Source organism: Mobula hypostoma, chromosome 7 (genome assembly GCF_963921235.1).
Source record: "Mobula hypostoma chromosome 7, sMobHyp1.1, whole genome shotgun sequence".
NCBI classification, from domain to species: domain Eukaryota; kingdom Metazoa; phylum Chordata; class Chondrichthyes; order Myliobatiformes; family Myliobatidae; genus Mobula; species Mobula hypostoma.
Genome location: NC_086103.1, coordinates 135,713,229 through 135,736,110, shown reverse-complemented (window position 1 = coordinate 135,736,110; position 22,882 = coordinate 135,713,229). Strand labels below are relative to the sequence as shown.

Sequence of the window (22,882 nt, the reverse complement as noted above, 5' to 3'; positions counted from 1 at the left end):
GCTAGCTGCTACAGCCTTGTACCTGAAGCTAGAACTCAGAGGGTGATTGCCAGTCTCTGAGTAATGTCTATAGGCATACTGTACGTACACTGATGTGAAATAAATGGTTGGAGACGATGAACCAAATTGTCAACTCCCTACTGACATCTGAAAATATTTAAAATGCGTTTCCTCATCCATGTCTCTCAGTGAGTGGACAAGCACAGCAAATTCACCCTCCTTCTGTCTCAATCTGTTCAATGGTTGAACACACCATCTCCTCCGACGTCTTCTCCCTTTTCTGCGTTGCTGTAATTTCAATAAAAGTAACTCTTGTTTGACACTTATAAGCTCCAACTCCAACACAATGCGCTCAGTCGCCATTTTGTTTCAACACGAAGAAACGCAACGCAGTGGCATAGAAACCCTACCGCCAACTAGCGGTTTGGCAGTGAATTGCAGAGCGAAACAGACACACCAACGCACAAGTATACATGCTCACAATGCACGTAAAACACTTGCATAGGTTATGGCATCGCCTTGACGCAGAAGTATAAATCAGGCTTAACCCGTGACTTCTAGTTTCACCCGTCTCACCAACCTCAGTGGAAAAAGCCTGCTTGCACTTTCCCTACCTATACTTCTCATAATTTTATATATCTCTATCAAATCTTCCCTCATTTTCCTATGCTCGAGGGAATAAAGTCCAAATTCCCTATAACTCAGGACCTCATGTCCTGGCAACATCTTTGTAAATTTTCTCTGCACTCTTTCAATCTTATTGATATCTTTCCTGTAGGTAGGCCATCAAAACTACACACAATGCTCCAAATTAGGCCTCAACAATGTCTAGCACAACACAGAACATCCTAACTCCTGTACTCAATACTTTAATTCATGAAGGCCAATGTTCTAAAAATTCTTTTTATGACCCATCTACTCGTGACACCACCCTCAATGAACCATGTATTTGTATTCCCAGATCACTCTGTTCTACCGCACTCTTCAGTGCCTTACCACTCACTCCGTAAGTTTTACACTGGTTTGTCCTCCCAAAGTGTAACACCTCACACTTGCCTGCATTAAATTTCATCTGTAATTTTTCAACCTATTTTTCCAGCTAGTCCAGATCCCACAAGTCTCGATAGCCTTAAATTTCTTTAATGAAATATAATTAAAAGGCATCACACACTTTGAATCAGAATACCTCCCAATCTTCACATTCTATTTTTCACGAGCAACAATGCTACTGACAAAAGTCAAATTTATTCTGTGGCAATAATTTACTGTTTACAATGAGATTTCATTATTTGTTAGTTAAGAACTTTTAGCCAATATAATGTACTACATCCTATAGATGCAATACATTTAATGATTTAATAAATCCGTAAAACATAGGTTGAATAAATAAAAGTAAACTAGGTAAGATTATTACAATGAAATTGCAGCATCATCTTGGCAATACCAATACAAACTTATGCGATGTTTGTTCTTATACAATAATGAAACATTGAATCTCTAATATTTTCCCACCAATAAGGAAGTGACAGAAAATACTGATTAATTTCAAATACATAGCCAAACGTTGACTGAAAAAACTTACGAGTTTCTGAAAAAGGGATTTTGATTTTGACAGGAGAAATACTGTCACCTGCCCCAGCCAATGGATTATTTGGTAATCATTATATAAACACAGATACAAACCATAAGGTTCATCCAATTTCACCATTAACAGAAAAATAACGGGATAAGAGATAAACTACAGAGCCAAAGTCTTGCTTCTTATGTTGAGGACTGGCCTGCAGCCGGTGTTAGTTCAGCTCATGCAAACTGCAATGTTAATTTGTCCTGAACAATTAGTACAGTATCATCTGATTCAGATCTGAAACAATATTTACAGCTTAAAAATTGTCAGCAATAACTAAATTAACTTTAATTAAAGTAAAAGATTATTTTAAAATTTATTTTATTTTGTTTTTAAAGAAATAAACATGGATTTATGTTGACAAGCTAAGGAACAGCACTGCAAGGGAACAAGAGCATCCTTCACATTTGTAATCCAACATAGGTATCAATCATTCCCTGAAGAAATGGGAGCTGGATAGTTAACATTTCCTATCATTAGGCTTTATTCAACCACTATAGTACACCATTATACGATTTCCATTAGAAGATGCATTTGAAACACAGGCTACCAACTATGCACTAAGTTAAATGACACTTACGTGTTGTGGACATATAGATTGAAACTCTAACTGCCATTGAGCACCAAGTAAAATAAAATGATACCTTATTACACACAACGAGCTGGTCACCCAATTTCTGCAACGAGATAACAAACACATTGCCATCATCCAGAAAATTGTTCAATTCTTTCCTGTCTCCCAGTGATGAAATGAAAGAATCCGATGGGGCAATGCCAAAATAATTTCCTGCTGTTCTGAGGATGAAACATTTTCTTGTATCTTCTAGATTTGCAGACATGTTGTTTTTCCTTAAATAGATATTTTAAAAAAATTTTAAGTGCCAAAGTACAAATTTTATTGCTTATAACACAATGCACAGAAAAATAAAAGATCAACCAGAATGCATACATCCTGAGTTTTCACTCCAACAAAAATACTTCAAAGACATGCTAATTTATTACAACCAGTACTATTCTTATGCAAACAGAAATGAATTTCAGAATTGTGAAATGCAGGCCCAAGGTCAACAATAAAAGACCCTTAGAAATTAAACCTCAAGAGATCTTAATCAGTCACATTCAACAAGTTAGAAATAATATTGTATTCAAGGAACCACTAAATGCAAAAATATTACAATGAAGACCTCACTGGAGTTCTGCAGCACATAATTTATCCATAACTAATCTTGAAGGAAATTAAATAATAAAATATCATATAGTAATAAATTTCAATTTCAATTCTTATTATATTTTAGCTGCAGAAGAGGCAAGTCATTTGACCCCTCAAACTTGCTCTGTCATTTAGTAAAAGATCATAGCTGATCTTTTACTTCAGCATCATTTTCCTGTAAAAATCAACATGCCTTAATTCCTTTAACATCCAAGAATCTATAAATGTTGGTCTTGAACATATACAGTCCCCTTGGCTACAAAACTCCTATGACTACTGCCCTCTGTGTTAAGAAGTTTCTTCTCATCTCAATACAGAACGGCTGAACCTTTATTTTGAAACTGTGACCTAAGTCAGGGAGTACAATATCCCCGCATCAATATCACTGTCGAGTCCTGTCATTGTATACTTTGCATATTTCAATGAAATCATCTCCAATCCTTCCAACTATGGAATGCAAGCTCAGTCTGCATATTCTCATCGTAGGACAAGCCTTTCCCCTTGATACTCTGAATCAATCTGATGAACTCTCACTACACTGAGATAGTATTCTAAGTAGGGAAGACTAGGCCTGCACAAGTAATTAATTTTTTTTTGTTTTTAAATGAATTCCTACTTATATGGAAGTGACACATTTCTCTGCCTCCACACAATGTCAGACCTCCTGGACCATTTGTTTGTTGATGTATAAATTGGATTTGGTCAAAGTCAAAATTTCTGACAATACAGAAGTAGCAGATTTGGTAAATAGCAAGGAAACTGAACACTAATACAAGTTAACAAAATGGAGAGAGAAGTGGTTGTTGTTTAATATGGATAACTTATGAGGAAAAATATTCTGGCAAAAAAAAATGGAAAAATACACCAAAGGGAAAAGCAAAAAAAAAAATCATAAGAACAAGATCCCAAGAAATCTAGCTCTAGAAATGGAACCATTGAAATAAGAGCAATAACAATAAGAAGTATGTAAATATGTACATATGGTTTGCGAATTTAATCAAAAACATATCAACCTCTGCTTTAAATACACCCAATGACTTAGCCTCAATAGACATTTGTTGCAAAGAATTTCATTGAAAACCACCTTCTGGCTAAAGACATTCCATCTCATCTCTGTTCTAAAGGGCTGTCTTTATCTTTTGGCCGTGCACACTCATCCTAGACTCTCCTTCTGCTAGAAACATCCCCTTCATGTCCACTCTATCCAGGCCTTTCAATATTCGGTAAGTTTCAGTGAGATATCCCTCATTTTCCTTAGTCCCAGAGCCAACAAACTCTCCTCAGATGTTAATCCTTTCATCCCCAGGATCATTCTCGTAAACCTCTTCTGGCCCCTCCCCAATGCCAGCATATCCTTTCTTAGATATGAAGCCCAAAACTGCACACAGTATTCCAGTTGTGGTCTGATGGACAGCTTATAAAGCCACATCATTACATTACTTTTATATTCAAATCCTCTTGAAATGAATGCAAGCATTGCATTTGCCTTCCTTACCACTGACTCAGCTTGCAAGTTAACCTTTAGGGAATCGTGCACCAGGACTCTCAAGTTCCTTTGCACCTATGATTTCTGAATTTTATCTCTCCATTTAGAAAATAGTCTACTCCTTTATCCCTTCTACCAAAGTGTATGACCATACACCTCCCTAAACTGTATTACCTCTCTGCCTATTTAACCAATCTAACCAAGTCCTTTTTCAGACCCCCAATTCCTCAATGCAACCTGCCCCTCTGACTGACTTAGTATCATCTGCAAACTTTCCTACAAAGCTATCAATTTCATCATCCAGATCATTAATATGTACTTGAAAAGTAGCAGGTCCAACACCGAACCCAGCAGAAAACCATCAGACACCAGCAGCCAAGGAGAAAAGGCCCCCTTTATTCCCACTCTTTGCCTTCTGCCAGTCAGCCAATTCTCTATCCATGCTAGTACCTATCCTGTAATAACAAGGGCTCTTTCTTGTTGAATGTGGAGCCCTTGGTATTGCATGTGTCTCATGTACAGCATCTTGCCAAAGGCCTTCTGAAAATCCAGACAAACATCCATTAACACTCCATTGTCTACACTGGTCTTTATAATCCTACAAAAAGTATTGGATACTGCCCAGTCCATCACAGGTAAAGCCCTTCCCACCATTGAGCACATCTACACAAAGTGCTGTCGCAGCAAAGCAGCAGCTATCATCAGGGACCCCCCACAGTCCAGGTCATGCTCCCTTTTCACTGCTGCCATCGAGAAGGAGGTACAGGAGCCTTAGGACTCACACTACCAGATCCAGGAACAGTTATTACTGCTCAACCATCAGGCTCTAGAACCAGTGTGGGTAACTTCATTCAGCTTCACTTGCCACATCATTGAAATATTCCTAGAACCTATGGACTTACTTTCAAGGACTCTTCATCTCATGTTCTCAATGGTTATTGCTTATTTATTTATCATTATTCTTTCTTTCTTTTTGTATTTGCAGTCTGTTGTCTTTTGCACACTGATTGAATGCCAAGTTGGTGCAATCTCTCATTGATTCTATTATGCTTATTATTCTATTATAGATTTATTGAGAATGCCACAAGAAAATGAATCTCAGGGTTGTATGTGGTGACATATATATACTTAAGTAATAAATTTACTTTGAACTTTGAATTGTCTAGTAAAATCTCCCCTTAAAGAATCCATGCTAACTTCAGCTCACTACATCATGTGCTTCCAAAGAACTTAAATTCTTATCCTTAGTAATGAACTCTAAAACCCTAACAACCACTGAAGTCAGACTAATGGGCCTATAATTTCCTGTCTTTTATCCCCTCCTTTCTTAAAGAGCAGAATGACATAAAGACTTTCCAGTGCACTGCGACCATTCCCAACTCTAGTAATTCTTGATAAATCACTATTAATGGCTCCTAAATCTCGAGCTTCCTCTTTCAGAATCCTGGAGTATAGTTCATCTAATCCAACTGAGTTATACATCTTCAACCCTTTCAGCTTCCCAAGTACATTCTCTTTAATAATAGTGACTACGCTCATTTCTGCAACCACGCCCCCCACCCCCACACCATGACTCGAATTTCTGGCATTTTGCTGGTGTCTCCCACAGAAAAGCAAAACACTCAATCAGTTTGTTTGCCATTTCTTTGTTCCCCATTGCTACAACACCAGTGCCAATTTACAGTGGTCCAATGTCCACTCTAGCCTCTCTTCTACTCTTCCATTTCAATTTTTTACTAATTTCTCTGTGCAAGATGCTGAAGTTTGTACCACTGTGTTGCAATAATGCAGTGTGAATACTTCAGTCTGAGAGGCAGAAGCTAAAGTCAGATATATTGGTATCACAGTTGAGTAAAGTTAAACCACATATGCATGAGGGAGGAGCTGACCAATGTTAATTGGAAGAGGACCCTAGCACGGATGACAGCATCTTGTCATAGTACATTGCAGATTCAAAGTCATACAGCATGGATGTTGACCTGTAGGAACCATATCTATTTTCTGTCTGTATTGCTTTTTGTGTTCATGTTTATTATGGGTAACTTGTCACATGGGTTGGAGTATGGTAGAAGCAAATGAGTATAGTTACATATTCATGCGTTTGTCAGTTAAATTTAGTTGAGAGGGAGTGAGCCAGGGCTGCTATCTTTTTGTTGACCACTAATTACGTTTAGTTACACTTAATTATATTAATTTGAACACTTAGTTATGCTTATTTCACTACATCATTAATTTAGTTTTGTTAGTTTTTTAATCGTTAAAATATTGCTCATCTTTGCTTGTTTCATAATAAAGGATTGAACATACTTTTTTTCAAATTGGAACTCAGTGTCATATAGCATCACCTCCCATACTCAGTCTGAATTTTCAAGTAACCACTATATTTCATCAACAAAAAAAATTATACTAAACAAACGAACACCAATCTACAGTAAAGAATTGCCTCAGACCTGTTGGGAAAACTGGATCAGTTTGCTGATTCATACTGTAAATTTGTGGTTTGAAGAGTCTTGAATGGTCAGCGCTGCCTGTCCATTGTGGACCATTGCTTGAATGTATGGTGTTTGCCTGAGGGTTCATCACTTTATTTTGTTGAAACATTGTCCTGCTTGCCAACACTTGAAATGAATGCTGTTTGTTTGGTCTGGTCTAAGCACTGTGGATTCATTGAACAGAATATCGCCAGTGAATGTGCTGCAGGGAACAATGAGTTAATTGCAAGCGGTGCAATAAGGACAGAGTAACATGAGTGAATTGAAGCAACGAATTAACATCAGCGACTCTGATGTTGGGGCTAGAAAAAAAGAAATTAAACTTGCTGTAAAAGCTTTAGCTGGTAGAATTGAAAGTCTTCAAAATAGGTATAAAACAAATGTGAACAAAATTAAAGATTTAATACCACCAATTGAGGATTTTATCGAAAATAAGAAAACTATCTTACAAGTGCAATCTTGTCTTGAGGACATGGCTAATCTCTGTGAAGCTGTTGCTAAGCAACATCAAACACTGTCTTCATTACTTCCCAAGGATAAATAGAGAAAACAGAAGGAATCTTTTACAAACATTGATAGGTATAGTAGTGCATTCTTACAGGATGTGAAACAATGGTTGACTCAAACATGTTACATTGAAGGTCATGTTGCTGCAACAAATGAATATGCGTCTCACCTTTCAGCAGATGATGATTCTCAAATTCCAAGGCATGGCTTGACTACGCATATAGCAGGTGACCCACTGGATGACGTAAAACAAAAAGACAGTGCATCAAATATCAGGGCTCAAAGTTCTGCTGCAGGAAGAAAATCTTCTGTATCTACTACATCCTCTGTAAAATAGAGGCTGATTTTGCAGCATTAATGGCACGTCAACTATTACTGAAGGACAAATGTGCTCTGGAGGAGCGAGAGGAACAATTAATTGCTATGGAGCAATAGAAAAGGAAGGAACAGCTTAAGTTAGAGGGAAAAACAGCTGCACATATGGCTAAAGTTGATATGCTAAGGGCATCAATTGTGGCAAGTGCTAAAAGTTCTTCAACCGGACAGTCCTATGGTGTGAGTTCCTATATTGAAAAGTCACAGAGAAAAACAAAAACACCCAATGTTAATGTTGATTCATTTGTTCCTCCAGTGTCTGTGAAATATGAACAAGACTCCCAAGAGGTAGTTTAAGGGGCTACTCTCAGCCTGCACTAATGAGGCACTCTGAACCTATGTCATATCCAACAGCTCAAAGGGCTCTTGGGGACATTCACTTACAACATGGAGATACTCTTGTTTCATACAGTAGAAGTCAAATCCATATTATTGATATTATTAAGAAGCAAAATGTTAGAACGTTATAGCACAAAATAACTTATTTCATCTTGGTCTAAGAGAAATTCAAGTTTTCAATGGCGATCTATTACAGTACCATGCATTCTGGAAGGCTTTTGAAAATAGTGTTGAAGGCAAGACTGAGAGCTATAGTGACTGCCTCGATTACCTTGAATTAGGGGTTGCCCTAGCAAACTTGTCAGAAGCAGCCAGCACGTCAACTCTAAGAAAGGATATGTAAAAGCTAAGGCTTTACGACAGGAACATTTTGGTTTGAACAGAAAATTGCCTACATGTAAAACGCTCTTTCTTGGGTACCTATCAAATCTGAAGACATGAAAGTTCTTCAAGACTACAGTCTTTGGCTTAGAGGCTGTTGCATTGCCATGGAAGAAGTAGTGCAGTACATGTGTGAGCTGGACATGACTGCCAATATGTCCATTGCCATAAAGAAATTGCCCTATTTGCTCAAGGATAAAGGAAGAACGGTGGTCTGTGAACTACAAGAAAGGCAAGGCCTTGAAAACTGTTACATGACGAGTGAAAGAAGAAAAAGTATATTTGCATAAATGCTAAGATGTTTATCGTTGAAGATTTCATGTCTCCTATTTTAGTAGATACGTAGTTCCAATTATTACACTGTAATAATTAGGGGCTGGGAGGTATTTTCTGTCTGTCAATATTGTATTTTGTGTTGCACCCTTATTCCTGGTCTAATTTATCTTTTTCCGTAACTACTTAGACACTACTTCCGTAGAGACTCATTCCACCAAGATGCAGCACAGAACGTCACAGGAAGTCATTCCTGCCTGTGGCCATCAAACTTTACGACTCCTCCCTTGGAGGGTCAGACACCCTGAGCCAATAGGCTGGACCTGGACTTATTGCATAATTTACATATTACTATTTAACTATTTATTGTTCTATTACTATTTATTATTTATGGTGCAACTGTAACGAAAACCAATTTCCCCCAGGATCAATAAAGTATGACTATGACTATGAAATATATGGAGTTATGGTCACCATCTCCGTAATGCTCCCCCAAGACAATCCCTTCAACTGACCTACTACATTCCCCGGAGACGGGGTCCAGTAATGTTCCATCCCTCATCGGTCTATCTACATGCAACTTCAAAAAATCTCTCCTGGAATCCACTTCCAAATCCCACTCTTTTATGCCAAGGTACTCACAGTTAGTATGAAGATTTTAATTTCTCAAATACTATATAACAATTTTAATCATATTTCTCTGTCTGTTCCTCAGGTACCTGCTATGTATTATCAACCCTGGTCAAAATTATTTTTATTTTTCATGTTGCATACTCTTTGGAAATATATATCCAGCTCTAAGCTCCCTCTGCTCCTAAGCATTTTCCAATGCCATTTCATTTAAACGTCACACAGAAATACATGTCCTGGCGCATCTCCAAGTTAAAGCTTTGCACGAATTAAACTCTGCGTGCACACCTAAGACAAGTACTTGCAGCAAAAAGTAGGATTGGTTGGACAAGTGCAAGAATAGACTGTAGCATCAGCAAAGTGTCGAAATAGGCAAAAAATATTCCTTCCTTGACCCACAGCGTTGTTTCCAGTAAAAAGAAAACGCGGATGGAATGGATCGATAGACAATACTGAGAAACATATTGTGAAAGAGAAAAAGCAATAAAAGGCACAATTCTGAAAAGATACAAAGAAAAGTAGGACTATAGATATGGGCCACAGACCAGGTTTTTGTTGCGTAAAACAGTTGAATCCATCCATGCTATAACTTTTCTGTGATTTAATTTAACATTATACTACTGAAACGGACTGTAAAATATCCGGCATTAAAGCACGTGAAGCGTATTCAGCTCCACTGAAGTTAACACAACAGCCCATCACTAATCCCGGGAGAAAGGACCCCGTTGGATCGCTGAGCACAGTGGGTGAAGCTCCTTGAGCTCAGTGCTAACCTACCCCGCCGTTTCCATGACGTTCTGCGTCCCCACGGGGCAAATCTCCGCACTACCGCGTTATGGGTGGTAACTAACTCCAGAGCTCGCCGAACTGGGAGGCAGGAGCTGGCGGGACGAGCGCCTGGCCGGGCGATCAGCACAAGCCCGCCCGGTTGGCAACAAACAGCGTCCACGGTTACCCCACACGGCAACGGCCCAGCAGAGCGGAAGTGACGCATCGCCGAGCAAGGGAACGTCATTGCGCCGCGATAAACCACGCGCTCTGTTGTCAGCGGCCGCGAGGGGAGTCGGCGACGGCGCTGCCCTCCCCTCCCCGGCGAGCGAGATAAGGGACCGCGGGGCGCGATACATGGTAACTACTCGCAGTCGCTCTGACGGGAGTGCTGCAGCTGTTGGTCAGCGCGTGTGGTGACGGTCGGATGTACAGAATAATATCGCTCTGGGCTCCAACTCCGCTCCTGTGGCGCGAGTTCAGCCCGAAACCTGCGCTTGGCGGCGGCATCCCAGATGGGGAAATGTCTTCCCCTTGGGCAGTGATTTGTTTGCAGCGGGGTGACAATTACCAGCGGCCGCTCTCTGCTGCCGTGGGTTATTTCAGTCTACAGGGTCAATGCAGGCTGTGTCAGGCCTGCCACTCAATGCGCTTGTCTCAGCAGCGCCCCGGTTGCAACCCTCGCTCCCCCTACAGTGCGCGCTGTCGGGCAGTGGCTGCGCCGACCTTGTCCCTCAGCCCCGGAAGTGATCGCGGTGTCGGTGTTGGAGTCGCCGAGACCGAACTGTAGAGGCAACGCGGGGAGCGGATAAACGCCGCGTGTTCCCGGCTGCCCGGAGCGGCGGGGTGACAGGTGCAGCAGCCATCTCACCGTCCGACCCACCGTTTGGCTGTCGCCCGCTATCCTTCCGTCGGCTGCTTTCCATGATTCCGGCCCGGATGTCCCCTCTTGGCTGATGAGTTAGTCGATGCTTCCCCCGAGGCAGCGGGTCGGGTTCTGACAGCAGAGCGTCTGGTTCGGAGCCTCGTCATGTCCTCTCACTGCCCTGCCCGGCACGGCCCGGGCCAGCCCAGCCCGCCCTCTCACTCGGTGGTCTGCTCTGAGTGTTGGTTATGGGGGAGGGGTGTATCCGCTGCGCGATGGGATCACGTAGCGAAAAGGCGATTTCTTTGTCAGACCCGGCCCCAAACGCCCGAAACCCACTCCTTTCTTGTCCAGTATTAGAGTGGCCCGGTGGCTACTCGGAAGTTCGTGTCGGGGGTCAGTTATGTTGCCCAGTAACTGCTGGAGCTTTAAGTCTTCGGTTAAACATCCTGGAAGCGATGCAGAGCGAAATCTTATTGGAACTTTGTTTTCCGATCTGAATCTAGGTCATGCACTCATTCAGGGTGGCCGCCGAATGTGAGATAATTTATTCCAAAACGGTGCCCCTTCTCATTTGGAGCGGATGCAGCTTGTCAAAGGTCCGTTCCGGCGGCAGCTCCTGGTGGGATCTAGTGCCTTCTCTTCACCAATTACAAATTGTGCAGTTAGTCAACATCATAGAGTTTATCATAAGATTGAACAGTATTTTGGGGATTGCTGATGAAGCTTTCAGAGAATTCATGTCGAATTCTACTGTTTTGTTTGTCGCGTTTATATATAAAACGGAAAATATTGCTCTCAGGGTCTGTGAGTTATTATCTCAAAAGCAGTCAAATGAACCATTGCCTTATTCGCGAATCAATTTAAATTCGTATTAGGTCTGTGTTATTTTTCTTGTCTCTTCTTTCTGCTTCTCCGCTCACGATTTGTTCTGCAGCATTCAGTACGAAAACGTAACTAGGCCAGAGTTTGTATAATACATTTTATATTTTCGTTTAAGCATGTAGGTGTTGTTTCATCATTATAGGTAAGGGTTTGTACACAGATAGCCGTCTTTAACACTATCTCATTGTAATGTTTTCTAGTGAGACTGACTCATACTGGAGGACTATCCGATATCTCACCAACAATTGACTGGTAAGATTTCCAGTTATTTGGGCCATCGGTTAATATCTGGGACAATAACAAAATTTAATCGAGAAATTAGCTGCAACTCTCTTCGTTTATTTGGGCACTATAGCAATTAATTGGGACAGGAGACAGATTGCCGAACAGTTTCTAACTAGCATCGGTCGCGTTCAATGGTGGCTGTTAAGACACTACACCGTGCTTAGAGCGAATAGTTTTTAAATAGCTTCAGTTGTGTGCCCTTGCGTTATCTAAATGGGCCGACGGACGCTGATTCAAAAAGCAGTGATTTTTGATCATTTTCTTTGTTTAATGTCTAAAAAACTTCAGACCCTTGCCAAGATGCCAAGAAAGGATTTGACCCTGGCCGAAAAAATTACGGTACTGGACCAAATTAAAAGCCATCCGCCTAACACCACCCATCGTCAGCTGGCAGTGATAACTGGAGTGCCAAAATCTACAATTGCACGCTTGATACAACAGCAAGATAAACTGCGAGAAGAATGGGCATTATGTGAGGGACAGCAGGGAACATCCCAAAAACGAAAGCGTGAAGGTAAGAACCCAGATGTTGAAAAGGCCCTCAATCAATGGTTTTCCGTGGTAACCGGACGAGGTGTGAGAGTCAGTGGACCAATGTTAAAAAACAAATCAGAGGAGTTGGCTAAGAAGCTGGGCCACAGAGATTTTAAAGCAACAGATGGTTGGTTATCTCGATGGAAGTGTAGGCATCACATTCAATTCAAGAAAACACATGGAGAGAAAAGTGGTTCTGATGCTTTAAATGCAGAGGCATGGAAATCTACAAAACTGCCAGATTTGCTTCAAAATTTTTGTGCAGATGATATCTACAATGCTGACGAAACGGGCCTTTTTTATCGTGCCGTACTATCAGGTACAAAGAAAGCAATAGATCACATAACTGTCTTGTGTTGTTCAAATATGTCGGGGACTGATAAAAAGAAACTGTTGGTTATTGGAAAAAGTGTTAAGCCTCGGTGCTTTAAGGGGCTAAGAATGGATAGTTTACCAATCGAATACTATGCTAATAAGAATGCATGGATGACATCTGACATTTTTAAGAATTGGCTGATGAGTTGGGATATGGAGCTACAGCGGAAATCAAGAAAAGTTCTTCTCCTTCTTGACAATTGTGCAGCATACCCTAATGTAGAATGTTTGAAGAACATTCAGCTGGAATTTCTGCCTGCCAGTAGAACATACTTGGTACAGCCAATGGACATGGGGATCATAAAAAAATTAAAGACACTGTATCGCAGAAAATTGGTGAACCACATTCTGGAAGCAATTGAAGAAAATCTACTGACATCTTCTGCAACAGCCAAGGAAGTGTGTGCAAGGGTTAACCTTTTACAGGCAATACAGTTTGTCACTGATAGTTGGCGAGAAATAAGCAGTAAAACAATTCAGAACTGTTTTGCTCTTTGCGGTTTCAAGCATTCAGGCTTTGAGATGACAGAAATGGCCGGGAGTGAAAATGAAACGATTTCAGTCCTTCAGGTTGGGAACTACGACGAGTTTGAAGTTATCGACAATCATCTTGAATGTTACAATGAAAACGAAGATTTGGAGGATGCAATCGTTGAAAGCATTGTATCAATAAACCAAGGTGGGAAATATGAAGATGAGGAAAGTGATCAAGATGACACATCTGAACCTGAGCTAGTGACTACACAGGATGCCAGGAAATTCATTGTTGGATTACAACGCTATTTCATGCAGGAAGGCAATGAAGGCAGTCCACTATCTGCACTAAGTGTCTGTGCTGATTTTGTTCATTTACAGTCAATCAAAAGAAAACGGCTGCATACACTGGACGAATTTCTCCGTCGATGACTATTAGGAACTAATACAGTTTTATTGTACTGTAGTAGTATTGCTAGTGTTCTAATTTGTTCTGTATTTCATTTAAATATATAATTAGTTATTCAGTTAAACAGTCATTTGACTTTTTTATACCTTTTTAACTATTTCCATGAAACCAGCTTAATTTGTCTAACTGTACTGCCCCAATTAACCAGAATCCACTATATTGCCATTTTAATAGTTTGCCCCCTGACTTAATTAGGTCAATAATTGTTTATGGTTAAACACATTATAACAGAATATACATTTACTACATTTTATAATTAGGAATGTTTCATTTTCTAGTGGTCTGCACAATTTTTGAATGGGTGAGGGTTATTTCCTGAACACAGCTAAAAAAAAAAACAAGAAGCTTAGCTACGATAACTGATGTCATAAATCTGTACTTGTACTACGTTAAACTTTTCAAATTTACTGCTGTAAGGCACAGGGCATAAATGCTATGAACATTAGCTTTTTTGCAGCAGCAGCAGCAGCACCGTACAAGTAATAGTTATATTGTAAAGGAAGGTTCCAGGTAATTCTGAGGTTTGTAATGAACCAGTTAATATTGGCAAATATATTACTTGTGATCTATTATTGTACTGTGCTGAAGCAAATTGAGTTCCCAGTTCTGCCTGCACATCCATTGGGTATACAGTGAATTTCAATTAATCAGGTCATTGTTTAATCTGGCCAGCCACTTATTTGGGACAGCTCTTAAAGAACATTAACTAATCAAGAAAATAGCCAGGATTCCCTTTGTTTATTTGAGATATTATGCTGCTTAATTAACCCAGGAGACTGTTGCTGAACAGTTTCCAACTAGCATCAGTCATGTGCCATCACTTGTGTGGCCGTTAGACACTACACTGTGCTGAGAGCAAACAATTTTGAAATAGCTTCAGTTGCATGTATTTGTGTTCAAAAAGCAATGTTCTTTTGTCACTGGTAGTTGAAAACAAATGAGCAATAAGACAATTCAGAACTTTTAAGCTCACTGCAAGTATTCAGGCTTGGAGATACCAAAAATAGCCGAGTGAAAATGAAACAATTAGAAACTATGAAGAATTTTGAAGGTATCGACAATCATCTTGAATGTTTCAATTAAAATGAAGATTTGGAAGATGTAATCATCAAAAGCACTGTTTGAAAGCAGTCCACTATCTGCACTAGGTGCCTGCATTCATTTTGTTCACTTATAGTCAATCAAAGAACATCAGTGAACACTGAATGAACTCCTCCGTTGATAACTATTAGCAACTAATACAGTTTTATAGTTCTCTAATAGTCTTGTTACTGTTCTAATTTATTCTGTATTCCATTTAAATACATAATTTGTTGCTTTTTAAACTATTTCCATAAAACTTTGGCTAATTGCAGCAGCTGCTTAATTGGACCAAAACGTACTTGTCCTGATGTGATGAGTGCACTGTATATGGATGCTGTTTGGAAAAAAGATTCATTTGAGGTTCTCTTTTACTTGTTTCACCACTGCTTACAGCAACTTCTGCCCGTCACTGAGTTGGAGAATTCCTTTCAAAACATAAATAAAATGTTTGTATTGTATTATTGATCACATTTCATGTGTTAAATGGAATAGAAATGAACACGATAGATACTTTCAGACTATATTGTTTTAATGAAAAAAACATATGAATCACTATTCATGAACATTTTGTTTATATTAATATATACTGTGGTAATATATTCTATATTTGAATTCACATTCAAAGTAAATTTATTATGGAAGTACATATGTCACTATAGATATGTTTTCTTGCAGGCATACTCAGTAAGTACAAGAACCATAATAGAATCAATGAACAGGGTCCACAGGGTGGACAAACAACCAACATGCAAAGACAACAAATTGCAAATACAAAAGAAAAACTGCTACTACTACTAATAATAATAATAAGTAAATAAACAACAAATATAAAGAACATGAGATGAAGAGATTGAACTCTGAACTCAGAAGCCCTGAGCTGTGATAGTCTCGTGCTAACCGCTATGCTATCATGGTGCCCCATTTTGTATGCTTCAGTGAAATAAGCTCCAATTCTTCTCAACTCTAGAGAGAAGGCTGTATGCTTATTCTCCTCATAGGACTGAGTATCCCCCCTCAGTACTCAGAATCAATCCGGTGATCTTTCTCTACACTGAGATAGTCTTCTAAGGTAGGGAAAACTAGGTCTACACAAGTTATCCACTTTTCTGGTTTTTAAGTCAAGCCCTACTTATACGGAAGTGACATATTCCCCTGCCTCCACACAATGTCAGACCTGGACTCATGCTTGTTCATGTATGGATTTAGAAAAGTCAAAATTTCTGACAATACATAAGTATAAGGTTTGGTAAATAACAAAGAAACTGAACACTATCTTACGAAGACTAATAGAATTTAGCAAAATGGAGAGAGAAGTGGTTGTTGTGTTTAATGTGGATAACTTGTGAAATAATACATTCTGGCAATAAAAGAACAAAAAAAAAATACACCAAAGTGAAAGCCAAAAATATATAAGAACAAGATCCCTAGAATTCCAGACTCTAGAATAGGAACAATTGAGTTCAATATTAGATCAGTAACAATGAATTAGACAACCCACACAGATACTTGGATTAGGTTTCACCATAACAAAATGTAACCTTGTACTGACAGAGTGACCAGAGAGTGGATTCAATTGGATGATAAAGGCAGGGAACTGTGGCTCAGTATGAACAAGCATGGACAAACAAAGAGCTTGCAGTTTTACAGTCTTTCATAATTCAGGATATCCTAAAGTACCCAAATGAAGTACTGTGGCAACTTAGGAAATACAGTGAATTTTATGGCTCATATCAACCTGTAAACAACCAATAAATAGTTTTAGTACTAACAGCAATGCAATAAGCATCAGCTAGATCTCCAGGAAATAATTGTCTGAAAGAACTTCTATATCTGAGAGAATCAAGTGTTTGATATTTCTTATGAAAAATTAATAAATTCACTTCCATGAGTAATGTATGGCAGCGACATCCTAGATTTATTTCTGTGCTGAAAAGTCTACAACTTATCTAATCAATTTATAAATCAAAGTTGAGTACTACAAAATGAGCCATAGAAAACAAACTCCTTCATTTAGAACCAGAATCAAGTTTATTATCACCAGCATGTGTCGTGAAATTTGTTAACTTAGCAGCAGTTGTTCAATGCAATACATAGTATAGAAGAAAAAAATAATAAATTACTGTATATGCAAATTGAAATTAGAAATTGTGCAAAAACAGAAATAATACATGTTAAAAGAAAGTGAGAGAGTGTTCATGGGATCAATGTCCATTTAGGAATCGGATGGCAGAGGGGAAGAAGCTGTTCCTGAATCACTGAGTGTGTGCCTTCAGGATTCTGTACTTCCTACCTGTTGGTAACAGTGAGAAAAGGGCATGCTCTGGGTGCTGGGGGTCCCTAATAATGGACACTGCCTTGCTGAGACACCGCTCCTTGAAGATGTCCTGGGTACTTTGTAGACTAGTACCCAAGATGGAGCCGACTAAATTTACGACTCTCTGCAGCTTCCTTCAGTCCTGTGTAGAAGTCTCCCCCGCCCCACACCAGACACTGATGCAGCCTGTCAGAATACACTCCACAGTACATCTATAGAGGTTTTTGTTGACACACCAGATCTCTTCAAACTCCAAATGAAGTATAGCCACCATCTTGCCTTCCTTATAGCTGCATCGATTGGGATCAGATTAGGTCCAGAGATCTTGACAGCCAGGAACTTGAAACTGCTCACTCTCTCCACTTCTGATCCTTCTATGAGGATTGGTATGTGTTCCTTCGTCTTGCCCTTCCTGAAGTCCACAATCAGCTCTTTCATCTTACTGACATCGAGCACAAGGTTGTTGCTGTGACACCACTAGCTGGTATATCTCACTCCTGCTACAGTAAAAGAGACAACAGAGTTGATGGGGCAAGATAATTTCTTCTGACTGAAATCAATCTCAAGCCATTATCAATGCATAAATATCACCAAAAACGTGATGAGAAATAAGATCATAAGACAGAGGAGAATTAAGCCATATTGCCCAACAAGCCTGCTCCGCCATTCAATCATGGCTGATTTTATTCCCTTTCAACACCATTCTCCTGTCTTCTCCCTTTATGCTTTGCTATCCTTACTAATCAGGAACATAGCAACCTCAGCTTTAAATATACCCAATGACTTGGCCTCCACAGCCATCTATAGCAATGAATTCCATAGATTCACCAGCTTCTGGCTAATGAAATTTCATCTCATCTCTGTTCGAAAGAGACATCCTGTTATACAGAGGCTGTTCACACCTATCCAAGACTCTCCCTCTACTAGAAACATCTTCTCCACATCTACTCTATCCAGGCCTCTCAATATTTGGTAGGTTTCAATGAGACTCTCCTTGTCCTAAACCCAGATCCATCAAATGCTCCTCATATGTTAACCTTTTCAGCCTCAAGATCATTCTCAGAAACCTCCTCTGGACCTTCTCCAATGCCAGCACATACTTTCATGGATTAAGGAGCCCAAAAACTGCTCAAAAAATTCCACATGTAACCTTATGAAGATTTATCATTACATCCATGCTTCTATATTCTAGTCATTTCAAAAAGAATGCGAACATTGCATTTGCTTTGCTTACTACCAACTCAGCCTGCAAGTTAACCTTCAGGGAGTCCTGCATGAGGACTCTCAAGTCCCTTTGTACCTCCACAGCACTCAATAGAACAGCCCATCACATTTCCCTAGGAGAAAGGATCTCATTGTACCAGTGGGCAGTGGGTGAAGCTTCCTTTGGCTCAGTTCAAGTTTTAATTGTCACTCACCATATACATACAGTGATATGCAAAATTTTGGGCACCCCTGGTTACTGTGAATAGCTAAGCGTGTAAAAAATGAACTGATTTCTAAAAGGCATAAGGTTAAAGATGACACATTTCTTTAATATTTTAAGCAAGAAAACTTTTTTATTTCCATCCTTTGCAGTTTCAAAATAACAAAAAAGGAAAAGGGCCTGAAGTAAAAGTTTGGGCACCTTGCATGGCAGTACTTAGTAATACCCACTTTGGCAAGTATCACAGCTTGTAAATGCTTTTTGTAGCCAGCTAAGAGTCTTTCAATTCTTGTCTGGGGGATTTTCACCCATTCTTCCCTGCAAAAGGCTTCTAGTTCTGTGAGATTCTTGGGCCATCTTGCATGCACTGCTCTTTTGAGGTCTATCCACAGATTCTCGAAGATGTTTAGGTCAGGGGACTGTGAGGGCCATGGCAAAAACTTCAGCTTGCGCCTCTTGAGGTAGTCCATTGTGGATTTTGAGGTGTGTTTAGGATCATTATCCAGTTGTAGAAGCCATCCTCTTTCCATCTTCAGCTTTTTTACAGACAGTGATGTTTGCTTCCAGAATTTGCTGGTATTTAATTGAATTCATTCTTCTCTCTACCAGTAAATGTTCCCCGTGCCACTGGCTGCAACACAAGCCCAAAGCATGATTGATCCGCCCCTGTGCTTAACAGTTGGAGAGGGGTTCTTTTCATGAAATTCTGCACCCTTTTTTCTCCAAACTTTGCTCATTGCAGCCAAAAAGTTCTATTCAAAAGGTTCAGAGCAACATCTAAACAAGCCTGATGCATTTTGGAAACAAGTCCTGTGGACTGATGAAGTTAAAGTAGAAATTTTTAGCCGCAATGAGCAAAGGTATATTTGGAGAAAAAAGGGTGCAGAATTTCATGAAAAGAACCTCTCACAGGAGTGGATCAATCATGCTTTGGGCTTGTGTTGCAGCCAGTGGCACGGGGAACATTTACTGGTAGAGGGAAGAATGAATTCAATTAAATACCAGCAAATTCTGGAAGCCAACATCACACTGTCAGTAAAAAAGCCGAAGATGGAAAGAGGATGGCTTTTACAACAGGATAATGATCCTAAACACACCTCAAAATCCACAATGGACTACCTCAAGAGGCGCAAGCTGAAGTTTTTGCCATGGCCCTCACAGTCCCCGACCTAAACATCTTCGAGAATCTGTGGATAGACCTCAAAAGAGCAGTGCATGCAAGACGGCCCAAGAATCTCACAGAACTAGAAGCCTTTTGCAGGGAAGAATGGGCGAAAATCCCCCAAACAAGAATTAAAAGACTCTTAGCTGGCTACAAAAAGCATTTACAAGCTGTGATACTTGCCAAAGTGGGTGTTACTAAGTACTGCCATGCAGGGTGCCCAAACTTTTGCTTCTAGCCCTTTTCCTGTTTTGTTATTTTGAAACTGTGAAAGATGGAAATAAAAATGTTTTCTTGCTTAAAATATTAAAGAAATGTGCCATCTTTAACTTTATGCCTTTTGGGAATCAGTTCATCTTTTACTCACTTAGCTATTCACAGCAACAGAAATTTTGACCAGGGGTGCCCAAACTTTTGCATGCCACTGTATATATAGCGATACATGAAATAGCCTTGCTCCTGGGCCAAGTGCAAAACACAGTACATAATTCACACACAATACACATAGTAATAATAGTACATACAGTCACAAAAATATTAGCACGTCCCTGAGTGCATTGGCCTTAAGTTTGATTATGCATGTGATGCTGTCCTGCAGCGATATTTCAGTGTCACATCAGTTCTTCATCTTGCGCCGTAAATCCAGCTTGCCTTCCAGGGAGCGAAGACTGCAGAGTAATACAAGCGGAAAAGTCATCCTGTAGGGGACCAGGCCCCAACCCAGCACAGATTTTCCCTGTAGAAGTGGGATGCAGAGGATTGGTTGCTACATCTATGACCAGGACCAGTCTATTGAAGAAGATGGGGGTGAGGGGTCACTCCCTCCAACAAGCTGTCAAATACAGCAGAAGAAAGCAGCAATTGGATTTGGATTAAAAGGAAAGACAACAACTGGGCTGCAAGATGAAGACAGGAGGGTATGGAACTGAGGGGGGTGTATCTGGGACGCCAGGTAGCACCGTTGAGCCCTCTGGAGATGTCGTGGGCTTATCAACGAAACGTCAAAGGAGGGTGCCCACCTGATGACCCCGATGACGTACCTACCCTCCCTCCTTGTCATCACTCCAAACCCACTGCCAACATCGAGAGTGCCAACTTACCATAGGGATAGAGACATCAAGTCCTAGTAGCTCTACTCTACTTTCCCACAGCGCCTCCGTCGCTGGATATCTGTAACAGGCACGAGGTCCTGTTCGCACAGGAACCAAAGCCATGCAGCTTCCTTGCAGTCGGTCTCCCCAATACACCCGATTTACAGTATTTTAGATAACCACTGTCCAAAAAGGCCTTGCGACCACAAGGAAAATATTTAAGACCCACGTCTAGCACAGACAAAATGCTGGAGGAACTCAGCAAGCCTGACAGCATGTATGGAGAAGGGTTTCCAGCCGAGACCATTCAACAGCCCTGACATCGACTATTATCTCATTTTCACAGGTGCTGCCTGACCTGCTGAGCTCCTCCAGCATTTTGTGTGTGCTAGACGTGTGTCTTAAATATTTTTCTTTTGGTCGCAAGGCTTTTTTGGACAGTGGTAATCTAAAACACTATAAAGTTCCAACATCTGCAGATTTTCTCTTGTTCGTGATAAGACGCACATTTGTCTCAGGCGTTGGACCCAGAGAGGCAGCTGCGACCAAGCGCGCTACCATCTTACCGGACTTGTCCCGCCGTTTTCAACACGCTCCGCGTCCCCACGGGGCAAATCTCCGCACTACCGCGTTATGGGTGGTAACTAACTCCAGAGCTCGCCGAACTGGGAGGTAGGAGCTGGCGGGACGAGCGCCTGGCCGGGCGATCAGCACAAGCCCGCCCGGTTGGCAACAAACAGCGTCCACGGTTACCCCACACGGCAACGGCCCAGCAGAGCGGAAGTGACGCATCGCCGAGCAAGGGAACGTCATTGCGCCGTGGCTTAAAGCGGTAAACCACCATCTCCTGCATAGACAATACCAGAGAAAGCTGGCACAAGCGCGGGGCGGCGCTGTCCCCTTTAAGGAATTCGCCGGGTTGTTAGGTGGACGCCCTCGCACAAGTTGCACCGCCTTCTGGAAGGACCGCGGAGCAGAAGAGGGGCGCGATGAACGACGATGACTCGCAGTCGCTCTGAGGGGCACCGCCACTGACGGGAGTGCTGCAGCTGTAAATATAATTGACTGTTGGTCAGCGCGTGTGGTGACGGTCGGATGTACAGAATAATATCGCTCTGGGCTCCAACTCCGCTCCTGTGGCGCGAGTTCAGCCCGAAACCTGCGCTTGGCGGCGGCATCCCAGATGGGGAAATGTCTTCCCCTTGGGCAGTGATTTGTTTGCAGCGGGGTGACAATTACCAGCGGCCGCTCTCTGCTGCCGTGGGTTATTTCAGTCTACAGGGTCAATGCAGGCTGTGTCAGGCCTGCCACTCAATGCGCTTGTCTCAGCAGCGCCCCGGTTGCAACCCTCGCTCCCCCTACAGTGCGCGCTGTCGGGCAGTGGCTGCGCCGACCTTGTCCCTCAGCCCCGGAAGTGATCGCGGTGTCGGTGTTGGAGTCGCCGAGACCGAACTGTAGAGGCAACGCGGGGAGCGGATAAACGCCGCGTGTTCCCGGCTGCCCGGAGCGGCGGGGTGACAGGTGCAGCCGCGCTCTGATCCCCCCCGACCCGTCCGCATTCCGCGCCGGCTCCCTTCTATACGTGCGGTGTGTAAAGGGGGAGGGTGGGCGGGCGGGCGTCGGCTCCCGGGTCCGGCCCGGATGTCCCCTCAGGGCTGATGATCCTTCTCCCCCCGAGGCGGCGGGTTCCGACAGCAGAGCGTCTGCTTCGGAGCCTCTTCATGTCGTCTTCCTGCCCGGCGCGGGCCAGCCCGCCCTCTCCCTCGGTGACCGGCTTGTCTCCTACTGAGTGCTGCTTATGGGGGAGGGGGTGGTGAGAGGGAGGGGTGTATCC

At 41.5% G+C, this 22,882-nt stretch overlaps 3 protein-coding genes across 13 annotated transcripts in view; 2 read left to right on the top strand and 1 right to left on the bottom strand.

The window, feature by feature from the left end:
- dync2h1 (dynein cytoplasmic 2 heavy chain 1) overlaps positions 1 to 11,432 on the bottom strand; it is a 493,185-nt gene extending 481,753 nt beyond the window's left edge. For 4 of the 5 annotated variants that reach the window (XM_063054084.1, XM_063054086.1, XM_063054088.1 and 1 more), the window contains exons 1-3: positions 10,095 to 10,281; positions 7,489 to 7,554; positions 2,269 to 2,473 (exon numbers count right to left, since the gene is read on the bottom strand). In XM_063054084.1, the coding sequence (XP_062910154.1) occupies positions 2,269 to 2,463 (195 nt within the window). In that variant the 5' untranslated portion in view covers positions 2,464 to 2,473; positions 7,489 to 7,554; positions 10,095 to 10,281. Of the gene's footprint in view, positions 1 to 2,268; positions 2,474 to 7,488; positions 7,555 to 10,094; positions 10,282 to 10,968 lie in introns of those variants that run through there. The other variant, XM_063054085.1, reaches the window with a different exon arrangement.
- Positions 10,337 to 15,699, top strand: LOC134349567 (tigger transposable element-derived protein 4-like). 3 transcript variants are annotated; one of them, XM_063054092.1, is made up of 4 exons: positions 10,535 to 10,938; positions 11,457 to 11,549; positions 12,036 to 12,087; positions 12,409 to 15,699. In XM_063054092.1, the coding sequence occupies exon 4, from the start codon at positions 12,421 to 12,423 to the stop codon at positions 13,933 to 13,935; it is 1,515 nt and encodes a 504-aa protein (XP_062910162.1). In that variant the 5' UTR covers positions 10,535 to 10,938; positions 11,457 to 11,549; positions 12,036 to 12,087; positions 12,409 to 12,420; the 3' UTR covers positions 13,936 to 15,699. The 3 variants fall into 3 exon arrangements, with proteins under 3 accessions (XP_062910159.1, XP_062910162.1, XP_062910160.1); XM_063054089.1 differs by lacking the exons at positions 10,535 to 10,938; positions 11,457 to 11,549 and adding an exon at positions 10,337 to 10,445 and having other exon boundaries at positions 12,409 to 15,698; XM_063054090.1 differs by lacking the exon at positions 11,457 to 11,549.
- Positions 15,700 to 21,936: 6,237 nt separating this feature from the next.
- Positions 21,937 to 22,882, top strand: part of dcun1d5 (DCN1, defective in cullin neddylation 1, domain containing 5 (S. cerevisiae)) — a 35,157-nt gene continuing 34,211 nt past the window's right edge. Inside the window, exon 1 of one of the 5 annotated variants that reach the window (XM_063054083.1) lies at positions 21,937 to 22,099. The gene's annotated coding sequence lies outside the window, so the exon portion shown is untranslated. Of the gene's footprint in view, positions 22,100 to 22,419; positions 22,636 to 22,732; positions 22,815 to 22,882 lie in introns of those variants that run through there. The other 4 variants (XM_063054077.1, XM_063054078.1, XM_063054080.1 and 1 more) reach the window with 4 other exon arrangements.